This window comes from Pongo pygmaeus, chromosome 7, assembly GCF_028885625.2.
Source record: "Pongo pygmaeus isolate AG05252 chromosome 7, NHGRI_mPonPyg2-v2.0_pri, whole genome shotgun sequence".
Lineage (NCBI taxonomy): Eukaryota > Metazoa > Chordata > Mammalia > Primates > Hominidae > Pongo > Pongo pygmaeus.
Genome location: NC_072380.2, coordinates 157,542,960 through 157,555,202, shown reverse-complemented (window position 1 = coordinate 157,555,202; position 12,243 = coordinate 157,542,960). Strand labels below are relative to the sequence as shown.

General features: G+C 57.6%; 1 protein-coding gene across 5 annotated transcripts in view; it reads left to right on the top strand.

The window, feature by feature from the left end:
* ARHGAP39 (Rho GTPase activating protein 39) overlaps positions 1–12,243 on the top strand; it is a 157,356-nt gene that overhangs the window by 135,660 nt on the left and 9,453 nt on the right. For all 5 annotated transcript variants that reach the window (XR_008504250.2, XM_054499347.2, XM_054499344.2 and 2 more), the window contains 2 exons: positions 3,307–4,669; positions 5,966–6,527. Coding sequence is in view for 4 of the 5 variants with exons in the window: in XM_054499347.2 (XP_054355322.1) it covers positions 3,307–4,669; positions 5,966–6,527 (1,925 nt within the window). In the remaining variant the exon portion in view is untranslated. The remainder of the gene's footprint in view (positions 1–3,306; positions 4,670–5,965; positions 6,528–12,243) is intronic.

The following is a 12,243-nucleotide window of genomic DNA, read 5'->3' as shown; positions in this document are numbered from 1 at the left end:
GCTGCTCAGTGCTCCCAGGGGCCGGGGCAAGCTCAGCCAACTAGGGATGAGAATGACAGTCGGCAGGGCCTGGAGACTGGGTGTGATTTGGGGGAACTGAGGAGAAGGGCCAGGCGATGGGGTGGGGGGAACACAGGCTCAGGAGCTGCCCCAGGGAGAGAGCGGAGCTGCCTAGATGGCGGAAGAGTGGGTGGGGCAGGGCAAGAGACCCCTCAAGAGACACTCTGGGAGCCATGGGGCGTGGTCCTCACCTAGCTGCCACTGTGTCTGTGCTGCGTGGCCTGGGGAGAGTGTCTAGGCCTCTCGGGGCTTCCCCATCTGTGACTCGGGTGCCCAGCACAGGCCTCGGCCTGCACTGAGGAGGTACTTGGCGCACACGCATGGCAGTGCCAGCCTCCTTCCCTGGCCAGGTGGGATCATCAGCATGTGGGCAGGTCCTCTGGCCTTCTTACCTTTCCTCATCTCTGCCCCAACTGGGCAGAACCCATGTCCGTTCCTGAGATAGAGTGTGGCATCTGACCAGCAAGCCTTCCCGTGCCTCACCTCTGCTCATACTCACCCCACCCTCCCGGCCGCCTGCCAGCCCCCCATCCTCCCCCAGCAACCCTAGATGGCAGCGGAAAGGCGCCTCCCTGGGGCCACAACAGGGCACCCTGTGCTGGGACCGTCTGCCAGCCCTTCCCTAGGCCTGGCGCAGGCCTAAGGCAGTATCTGTTAAGTGGTAAAAAGAGTCACAGATATGCAAAACTAGTGGTTCGCATTGACCGAGGGTTTTCTGTGTCAGTGCTGAGCTCAGGGCCTTACTGCGTGCACGTTGTTTTGTTGAATCTTCGTCATAACTGAGGAGGAAACTGAGGCAGAAAGATGTTAAGTGAAATCCAAGCCTTGCAGCCACAGAGCAACAGACTGGAGTTCAACCCCCGATCTCCCGAACTCCGGAGCCCTTCACCCCTCAATGTCCCCAGGCCATGGAGGGGTTGACCCCACAGCTGGCCCTCAGGGTTTGATGGCCCCTGCCACACTGGCTGCTACCATCCATTCTGCCTGGCTAGCCCCTGGTGTCAGGCTGGGAGCAGCCTCCAGCAGCCACGAGCAGAAATCCCAGGAACAGGCACCTGCAGTCTGCCCCTGGCTGCTGCCCTGACTTCTCACCTGGGTGGTGTGGCCGTGCTGAGCGGGCCCACAGCCCAGTGTTCTGGAGCAGGTTGTCCCTGGTCAGGGGGTGCCATGTCTTCCGGGCCTTGCCTCACCAACCCCCCAGGCAATGGAGAATGTGGCCTTGTCCAGAAAGACCCCACATCAATCAGAGGGACACAACTGGCTTATAAAATGTGTGGGGTTTCTACTTTTGTTGTTGTTTGTTTTAGAGATGGGTTCTCACTGTGTTGCCCAGGCTGGTCTCAAACTCCTGACTTCAAGTGATCCTCCCACCTCAGCCTCCCCAAGTGCTGGGATTACAGATGTGAGCCACCACGCCTGGCCAAATTCCTGGGGTTATTTTTATTTTTATTTATTTATTTTTTTTAGACAGGGTCTCACTCTGTCACCCAGGCTGGAGAGCAGTGGTGCGATCATGGCTCACTGCAGCTTCGACCTCCCTGAGCTTAAGCGATCCTCCCGCCCCAGCTTCCTGAGTAGCTGGGACTACAGGAGCACACCACCATGTTCAGCCAATTGGTTTATGTTTTTGTAGAGATGGGGTCTTGCTCTGTTGCCCAGGCTGCTCTTGAACCCCTGGGCTCAAGTGATCCTCCTGCCTCAGCCTCCTGAAGTCTTTGGATTACAGACGTGAGCCACCATGCCCGGCCATTCCCTGTTTTTAAGCTACCTCGTTTGTAGTATTTTGTTATAAAAGCCTGAATGGACTAAGTGCGTTTAAGAGCAGATTAAACATAGCTGAATAGAAAAGTAGTAAACTGGAAGGCAGTTGAGAAGAAAATATTCTGAAGTGTGGAGCTGCCAAGCAATGGGAACTGTAGAACACAGCATGAAAACCACATGGGGCTGGGCAAGGTGGCTCACACCTGTAATCCCAGCACTTTGGGAGGCCGAGGTGGGTGGATCACGAGGTCAGGAGTTCGAGACCAGCCTGGCCAACATGGTGAAACCCCATCTCTCTACTAAAAATACAAAAATCAGCTGGGCCTGGTGGCACGTGCCTGTAATCCCAGCTACTCGGGAGGCTGAGGCAGGAGAATCGCTTGAACTTGGGAGGCGGAGGTTGCAGTGAGGCAAGACCGTGCCACTACACTCCAGCCTGGCGACAGAGCAAGACTCCGTCCCAAAAAAACAAAACAAAACCACGTGGTGTACAGTAAGAAAGACTGCAATTAGATTTCCAGAAGAGAAGAGAGAGGAAACAGGGTAAAAGTAACATTTGGAAATTGTAGAAGACGTCAAGCCGCAGATGTATGAAGTGCTATGGGTCTCAAATAGCCACACCCGAGTGGCCTCCAGGAGACGGAAGGTGGTGGAGGGGCCCCTCATCTCTCCCTGGCAGCGCCCTGGGTCCAGCACCCTGCATAGCAGGCATGGCTGTGGACACAGGACCAGTGCCCACCTTGGGCCGCCAGGGGTGGAGCACGTATGGGCATTGCATCTGCGTATCTGCCCCGCAGTGCTGCCCAGGGCAGGCTCTCCCTTATTGCGGATGAGTGAGTGGGACTCTTGCACTGAGTTGGGAGGACTGGTGAGGACGCAGACAGCGTGACTCCAGGGACTGTGGTGCCCTTGGCCAGGTGCAGGTGTTAGTGGGACACCTGCAGATGTTGGAGTGAGTGTGGTGACTGGGGCAGGGTCAGAGGAGGACAGTCAGTCTTTTTGGAGCTCACAGGAGCTCCCAGTCGGAAAATGGGGCCGTGGGATTCTGGTGGTGTGCCTTGCTACTGCTGGGCTCACCTGGACCACTGGGACGGGTCCAACGCCACTGCTCAGCAGGAACACAGGGCCCAGGAGCCTGCCCGGCGGCTCAGGCAACCCCGGAGACACCTGCACAGCACCCACAGTAAGGGCCCTGGTAAGGCCGCCCCCGGTTCTAGTTACAGAAGCAGCCCTGTGCCCGGTCAGGAGCTGGGATCAGAGCAGACAGACGCCTGGTCGTGGGCGGCAGCTCCAGGAGAGCCCCAGAGGGAGGGCTGGGGGTGCTGGGGCAGGGCAGGTGTGAGGGGCTCCTGGCCACAGGGCCCCAGCGAGGAAGGTGTACAACAGAGGGTTCGCGGGAGCCGCTGCCTACAGCCCCCGAGGGGGTGGGGCGTGCCCAGAAGCAGCAGGCAGGCAGTCACCTGTGCCCGTCCACCCCCCACGCAGGACCTCCTCGCTGCGGTGGAACTCGGGCGCCAAAGAGCGCATGCTCATCAAGGTCGCTGATCGGGAGCCCAGCTTCCTTGCCGCCCAGGGAAATGGCTACGCCCCAGACGGCCCACCTGGGGTCCGCTCCCGCAGACCCTCCGGCAGCCAGCACTCACCCAGCCTGCAGACCTTCGCCCCGGAGGCTGACGGCACCATCTTCTTCCCAGAGAGGAGGCCGTCACCCTTCCTGAAGAGGGCCGAGCTCCCAGGGAGCAGCTCCCCGCTGCTGGCCCAGCCCCGAAAGCCCTCCGGGGACTCGCAGCCCTCCTCCCCGCGCTATGGCTATGAACCCCCGCTCTACGAGGAGCCCCCAGTGGAGTACCAGGCCCCCATCTACGATGAGCCCCCCATGGACGTGCAATTCGAGGCTGGCGGGGGCTACCAGGCCGGCTCTCCCCAGCGGTCGCCGGGCCGTAAGCCCCGGCCGTTCCTCCAGCCCAACAAGCAGGGCCCCCCCTCGCCCTGCCAGCAGCTGGTGCTCACCAAGCAGAAGTGCCCCGAGCGCTTCCTGAGCCTGGAGTACAGTCCCGCCGGCAAGGAGTACGTGCGGCAGCTGGTCTACGTGGAGCAGGCAGGCTCCAGCCCCAAGCTGCGCGCCGGCCCGCGGCACAAGTACGCGCCCAACCCCGGCGGTGGTTCGTACTCCCTGCAGCCCAGCCCCTGCCTGCTGAGGGACCAGCGCCTGGGCGTCAAGTCCGGAGACTACAGCACCATGGAGGGACCTGAGCTGCGGCACAGCCAGCCGCCCACGCCGCTGCCACAGGCCCAGGAGGATGCCATGTCCTGGTCCAGCCAGCAGGATACCCTGTCCTCCACAGGCTACTCCCCGGGCACGCGCAAGCGAAAGAGCAGAAAGCCCTCTCTGTGCCAAGCCACCAGCGCCACCCCCACCGAGGGCCCCGGGGACCTGCTTGTGGAGCAGCCCCTGGCCGAGGAACAGCCCCCGTGCGGGACCAGCCTCGCCCCCGTGAAGCGAGCGGAAGGTGAGGCCGAAGGGGCGCGGGGCGCGGCTGAGCCCTTCCTAGCGCAGGCTCGGCTGGCCTGGGAGGCGCAGCAGGCCCACTTCCACATGAAGCAGAGGAGCAGCTGGGACTCCCAGCAGGATGGCTCTGGCTACGAGAGCGACGGCGCCCTGCCACTGCCCATGCCCGGGCCGGTGGTGCGGGCCTTCAGTGAGGACGAGGCGCTAGCCCAGCAGGAGAACAGGCACTGGAGGAGGGGCACCTTCGAGAAGCTAGGCTTCCCCCAGATCCTGCTGGAGAAGAGCGTCTCCGTGCAGACCAACCTGGCCTCGCCAGAGCCCTACCTCCACCCCTCACAGGTGAGGGCCTAACGGGCAGGGCTGAGCTTGAGAGCCTGGGGCCAGCGCAGTCAGAGTTGACCCCGTGGGCCAGGCACAGGAGACCTGGCGTCCAGGGCGTGCACAGAGCACGCAGAGTTCTGAAGCCCCGTGTCTCCGGGGCCCTGGGCACTCCAGCCGGCTGTCAGGGCTCAGCTGGGAGTCCACGAGGAGGCCCCCATGGGGTATGGGCTGCTGGGCATTCCCTGGTAGTGCCTTCCTCATCCTGGGGGCACCTGGGAGCTGGAGGCCACACCCTGACTCCAGCCACAGAACAGAGGAGGCCTCAGCAGACTGGGAGGGTGGTGGCCACCAGAGCTGTGGCCTGGGCCCCTGAGGAGCAGGCAGCCAAGGTGTCGGGGGCTCCCTGGTGGTTCTCAAAGCCAGTCCCCAAAGCTCCCTCAGGTAGGAAGAACTGCCGAGGGGACAGAGGCCCCAGGAATTCCGGGATGTTGCGCCCAGCCTGGGGCCTCTGGCACGTTCCCCACCTGGCTCCTGGAGCTGATGGAGGCTAGATCCCGTGGAGGCCGCGTGCACCTCTGTCCAGCATCTCCATCCTTGTTCTCACAGCGGGAGGCAGAGGGCAGGCCTAGCATCTGAGGACCCAGGAGGGTGGAGGAGGAACACGGGGAGCTTCCTGGGGTGGGGAGACCTCGGGGCCTGGGTGGCCTTCATGGTCTCCAGGGTGGAGAACTCAGAGCAGCTTCCGGTCCGTGATTCTGTCCACTTGCCAAGATGCAGGAGGACAAGAGGGCAGGGAGGCCCAGGGTGCTTGGACCAGGGTCCTCTCAGAGCAGCAGGCAGGGAGGGGCCTCCTGGAGGTCAGCCTGGGGTGAAGGCTGGAGGAAGGGCCTGGGGTCCCAGCAGTGAAGGGATTGGGAACCAGACAGCACTTTTACCTGGTGTGAACTGCAGCCTTCCGTGCCTGAACAAGGGCACTGACATTTCCTCAGGGGGCAGCAGAATGAGGTCAGCCCCCTGGGGATGCCAGCGGATGCTCCCCTTCCTCCTGCCTCACCCTCAGCCAGGTCACCTAGGTCACCCATCAGCAAGCTGCCCTGCCACACCCTGGGAGTACAGGGCTCCCGCGCCCCAGCTGCATCTGTGGACAGGCTGGGCTTCCCACCTCAGGCAGCCTTGTGGTGAGCAGGGCAGGCCTGTCACCTGGCTGGCTCTGGTGGGGCCCCAGCTCACACTTCTGGGGACTGTGGCCCAGTGGGCCCAACTGCCTGGCCCTCCCCCACCCCCTAACAGCCCAGCCCCATTTGTCCTTCTCAGTCTGAGGACCTCGGTGCCTGTGCCCAGTTTGAGAGCAGCCGGCAGAGCCGCAGCGGCATTCCCAGCTCCAGCTGCGTCTTCCCCACCTTCACGCTGCGCAAGCCCTCCTCGGAGACGGATATCGAGAACTGGGCCTCCAAGCACTTCAACAAGCACACACAGGGCCTCTTCCGGCGGAAGGTGTCCATCGCCAACATGCTGGCCTGGAGCAGCGAGTCCATCAAGAAGCCCATGATCGTGACGAGCGACCGGCACGTGAAGAAGGAGGCCTGCGAGCTCTTCAAGCTGATCCAGATGTACATGGGTGACCGGCGGGCCAAGGCCGACCCGCTGCACGTGGCCCTGGAGGTGGCCACCAAGGGCTGGAGCGTGCAGGGCCTGCGGGACGAGCTCTACATCCAGCTGTGCCGGCAGACCACCGAGAACTTCCGCCTGGAGAGCCTGGCCCGCGGCTGGGAGCTCATGGCCATCTGCCTGGCCTTTTTCCCGCCCACACCCAAGTTCCACTCCTACCTGGAAGGCTACATCTACCGGCACATGGACCCCGTCAACGACACCAAAGGTAAGGCCATGCCCGGGCTCTGCCACCAGCTCAGGTAAGGGCAGTGGAGAGGGTTCCTGCTGTGCTGGGCAGCAGCTGGTGAAGTCCCTGGTGGCCCTCCACGCAGGGCCATGGCTCGACACTCACCTCCCGAAACACCCCACACGCTGGGCCTCCGCTGGATGTGGCCTCTTCCTGGAGCCCCACCTAGGCACTGAGGTGAAGAGCCCCGGAGCCCTGGCAGACACGAGGGCGTGGGGCCTCGATGGCCGCATCCACTCTGCTCCAAGCCCACCATGGCCAGTCCCGCTCCCTGACAAGGGCAGGCACGAAGACGCCGAGGGCAGAGCAGCCGTAGTCAGGCCCCTGCATGCCTGCTGCACTTGCCTTCTGCCATCCGTGACCTAGAGGGGTTACCACCCTGGCAAGACCCAGGTTGTCTCTTCTGGGCATGGTCCTGGCAGAAGGCTCGTGTGAGCAGGCAGGAGTTTGATGACTGTGGCTCACATGCAGGTCACGCAGCACCTAAGCTGCCCCAGAGCTGCCCCATGGGGTCGTAAGTGGAAGGCATCATCACATCCTAATGGCTGCCTGAGGCAACGTGGGAGGCCAGAGTCTGCCCAGGGCTCTCCAAGACGATGCTTCAGGTGTGCTGGGCCCAGGCCATGGTGCCATCAGCCAGACAGCCCCGTGTCTGCAGCAAGCCACCCTCCACCTCACATCGTGGGTATCTACAGGGCACAGCCACAGAACTGATGTCCAGAAATGCATGCACACACACACACATGCACACACGCACACGCACCCTCCAGGTCAGACATGCCATAGACTGTTCTGTGGCAGTGAGAGCCCACCCTGGTCTGGCCTTTGCCTCCGCAGAGATTGAGCCCCTGGTCAGGGCCTTGCTGGGCCTTACCCCATGACCTCCAGCCCAGGTGTGGAGGAGGTGGCTCCCAAGCTGCTGTGGGCACACAGAGGCAGGATGGAGGCCACAGGGCAGTGTTGGGTATAGGCACCACCCAGCCCATCAGCTGTTTGTGGGGAGATTTTGGAAGCCATGCAGTTTCACCCGACTTTTCAACACAAGATCATAGCGGAGGCAGAGCTTGGCAGGTGGCCGGGGCTCCAGGTGTGCAGAGGAGGACCAGAGCAGGGTGTCAGGCAGACTGGGCTGGCTTGTGAAGCCCAGTCCCTGGTCTTGGGCCCTTCAAGAAGCAGGTGGAATCCTAGGGGCTGTGTTCCTGTTGGCATCATAGTTCACCTCCTCGTCCTCTTCCAGAGGGGCCTGGGAATGTCGTGCCTGAGCTGGAGGCTGTGGAGCTGAGCCCCCACTGCTCAGCACAGCATGCAGCCCACAGTGGGTACCCCCGAAAGTAGGCAAGTGAAGGGCCAGAAGACAGCCAGACAAAGGCCTGAGGTTTCTTGGGCGCATCTTGGGCCAGCTGCCTAGCCAATGTGTGGCTGGGCCGTTTCTGCTGTATGTAAGTAGAGGCTGTGGCTTCCTAGGGGAGTGTGTGCTCCAGGCCGCTGCCCTTCACACTTAGGCTCGTGTGCCTTTGTCCTTGTGTCTTACACCTGTGGGGTCCTGGCCTGCATGGAAAAAGGGATCAGGCTTCAGCCTGGGAGGCCGTGGCTTCAGAGCTCCGCCAAAGAAGGCCCATGAAGGCCAAGAGCACCGTCTGTGTTGGAGTGACAGCGGGGCTGGGGCTCTGTGCAGTCCCACTGGCAGGTAGCCTGCATCTTGGCTGTGGTACTGTGGCCACCCTCACAGCCAGAACCCCGTCTCCAGCCCCAGGATCCACTTGTAGGTTCGTCTGTCTGGGTCCCTGGTTGGCCCTGAGCCCAGAAGACAGGTCACTACACACACAGTGGCCATCCCTTCCCAAATGAGCCTCACACCCCCTCCAGCCAGCCTCCTGTGCCTGGGAGGTGTCCCTTTCACATGGAGGTGCTGGCTGCTGCTCAGAAAGACAGGCCCAGCCAGGCACAGTGGCTCACACCTGGAATCCCAGCACTTTGGGCCGAGGCAAGAGGATCCCTTGAGCCTGGGAGTTTGAGACCAGCCTGGGCAACAAAGTGAGACCCTGTCTTTATGAAAAATTTTAAAAAGGAAATTAGCCAGGCATGGTGGTGCATGCTTGTGGTCCCAACTACTTGGGAGGCTAAGGCAGGAGGATTGCTTGAGCCCAGGAGGTTAACTCTGCAGTGAGTCATGATCGCACCACTGCACTCCTGCACTCCAGCCTGGGCAACAGAGCAAGACCCTCTTTTTTTTTTTTTTTTTTTTTTTTTTGGAGTTAGAGTCTCACTCTATTGCCCAAGCTGGAGTTCAGGGAGTGCAGTGGCGCAATCTCAGCTCACTGCAACCTCTGCCTCCTGGGTTTAAGCGATTGTCCTGCCTCAGCCTCCCGTGTAGCAGGGACCACAGGTGCACGCCACCACACCCAGCTAGTTTTTGTATTTTTAGTAGAGAAGGAGTTTCACCATGTTGGCCAGGATGGTCTCAAACTGCTGACCTCAGTTGATCCACCCACCTGAGTTTCCCAAAGTGCTGGGATTACAGGCGTGAGCCATTGTGCTCGGCCAAGACCCCGTCGAAGTGGGGGCGGGGGGGTGGGTAGGAAAAAGAAAGAAAGAAAAGAAGGAAGAGAAGAGAAGAGAAAGGAAAGAAAGACAGGCCCTATCAGCCGAGGAGGATGTCGGATGTAGCCTGTGCTGTGGAGGGCCAGCTAGGCTGCGGCACAGTCCTTAGAAAAAGGAAACTGTAGCCTAGGGACCCTTGGCGAGGAGCAGAGTTGAGCCTGGTGCATCGCCCTGAGCACCCTGCCTGCCTCAGCCTCAGGAACCTTTGACTCATCTGCCAGCACCTGCGTGACCTGCACTGTGTGGTCACCACCCTCGGGGACTGAGACCCCATGAGGTGATGCCCCCAGCTTAGCCTTGTCTCATGGGTGCTCACAACTTTCACACCAGCAGGGGATCTCCTGGCTGGTCCCCAGGACCTCCCTCAACAGGTTCTCGACACACAGACATCGAGGCGCACCTGGCAGTGGGTATGGTAGCCTTCAGCTCTCCCACCTGCTCCACTTCTGTGTATTTTGGAAGGCTGGAGACTCCTAAAGGTTTCATTCACTGCTCGCTTCTTCATGCATCCAACAAGGTCTCCTGGCTTCCAGCTCAAGATGGCGGATTGAACATGGGCATTTGCTTCACCTTTGCCTTGAACTCACTAAAACGACAGTGAAGCCATTTTTTAAAGGCAAAAAAAAAAAAAAAAAAACCCAGAAAGGAATGTAAAATGGTACAGCCACTGTGTAAACTGGTAGGCAGTTCCTCAAATAATTAAAAATATAATTCCCATATCATCTAGCATTTCCACTTCTGGAATGACCCAGAAGAGCTGGGAGCCAGGACTGTAATGGTGATTTGTACACCCCGTTCACAGCAGCTCTTATAACTAAAAGGTGGGAACATGCCAAGGATCCATCAGCAGCTGAATGGAGAAACAATGTGTCTAGCCACAAAATGGAAAACTATTTTCTGCCTTAAAAAGGAAGGAAATGTTGATAGACGCATGTGGATGAACCTTGAGAGCATCATGCTAAAGGCAAGAAGCCAGTCAGGACAGAGATTGTAGGATTCTCCCTCCGTGAGGCCCTAGAGCAGTCAGATTCCCAGAGACGGAAACTAGAATGGTGGGTGCCATGGCTGAGGGAGGGAGAAGCAGGGAGTGAGGTCTACTTTGGAAAGATGAAAAAGTTCTGGAGATGGCCAGTGGTGATAGTTGTACAACAATGTAAATGTACTTAATGTCACAGAGCTGTCTATTTTGAAATGGTTAAACTGGTAAATTTTATATGTATTTTACCAAACTTTTAAAAACACACAAAGAAAAAGAAAATGGAAAAGGAAGAACAGCTGTTTTAGAAGGTGGAGCACGTGGACCACAAACGGTGAATCCTGGGCCGATGGAGGGAAACAGAAAAGCTGAAGCAGGCAGCAAACCCGTAGAAGCTCACAAGTGGGTAGAGCCCGATTCTTCTAGCAAAGGGGGAAGAGGGTGATCCTGAAGCTGGAAACAAAGGATTGGTTAAAACTGCTTAAGAAGCAAAGCAGTCCGGGCGCGGTGGCTCACGCCTGTTGTCCCAGCACTTTGGGAGGCAGAGGCAGGTGGATCACTGAGGCCAAGAGTTCGAGACCAGCCTGGCCAACACGGTGAAACCCCATCTCTACTAAAAATACAAAAATTAGCCGGGCGTGGTGGCGCGCGCCTGTAATCCCAAGTACTCGGGAGGCTGAGGCAGGAGAATCACTTGAACCCAGGAGGCGGAGGTTGCAGTGAGCTGAGATCACGCCATTGCACTCCAGCCTGGGAAACAGAGCAAGACTGTTTCAAATTAATTAATTAATTATGTCTTTTCTTTATCCCCAGACAGGGACTTCGTTTCAAATAAATATTTCTTTTTTTTCCAGACAGGGTCTCACTGTATTGCCCGGGGAAGTACAGTGGTGACGTCACTGCTCACTGCAGCCTCCACCTCGCAGGCTCGTGAGATCCTCCCACCTCAGCCTCCCGAGTAGCTGGGACCACAGGCACTACCAAGCCCAGCTAATTTTTTTCTTAAGTTTTGTAGAGACAGGGTTTCACCATGTTGACCAGGCTGATCTCGAACTCCTAGGCTCAAGTGATTCTCCCACCTTAGCCTCCCAAAGTGCTGGGATCACAGATGTAAGCCACCAAGCCTGGCCTCATATTTCTATATACTAGCAACAAATTATTAGAAGCTGATATTTTAAAACACCATTTGCAATTGCCTGTATTTATTTATTTAGAGACAGGGTCTCCAGGGTGAAGTACAATCTCATGTATTTATTTATTCTGAGACTCGGTGGCACGCAGTGGTATGAGAGCTCACTGTAGCCTCCAACTCTTGAGCTCAAACTATGATCCCCCTGCCTCAACATCTCGAGTAGCTAGGACAACAGGCCTGAGCCACCACACCTGGCTAATTTAATTTTTTTGGAGAGATGAAGTTTTCCAATGTTGCCCCATCTGATCTTTAAGTCCTTGCCTCAAGTGATTCTTCTGCCTCAGCTTCTCTGTGCCTGCCTGCAGTAGCATTTTAAAATATGACATACTTAGAGATAGATCTGACAAAGGACGTGTTAAGACCTGCACAGTAAAAACTGCAAACCATTGCTGAAAGTAAAGCAGTAAAGTAGACGGAGAGGTCTACTGTGCTTATGAATCAGAAGACTAATACTGTTAGGCCATCAGTTCTACCAAATCGATGCATAGATTAAATCTGAATGCAAATTGTACTACATTTATTTGTTTTAGAAATTGACAGGCTGATTCTAAAATGCATAGGAACTACAAAGAACCTAGAATAGCCAAAACCCCTTTGAAAAAATACAGAGTTGGAGGACTTACACCACCTGACTTGTTATAAAGCTAGACTAACGAGAGTGTGGCACTAGCCTTGAGGTAGACAGTGCGTCACTGCCACAGAGAGCAAGTTTAGAAACAGACCCATGTATGGATGAGCCAGCTTTCCACAGTGCTGCAAAGGCAACTTAGTGAAGAAAAGACAGTCTTTTCCTTCGACGGTGCTGGGAAAACTGGATATCCAAATGCAAACAAAAGATGAATTTCAACGCATATTTTGAAGTGTACACAAAAAATAACTGCAAATGGATCACTCATAAACCAAGATATAAAACCTAAAACTATAAA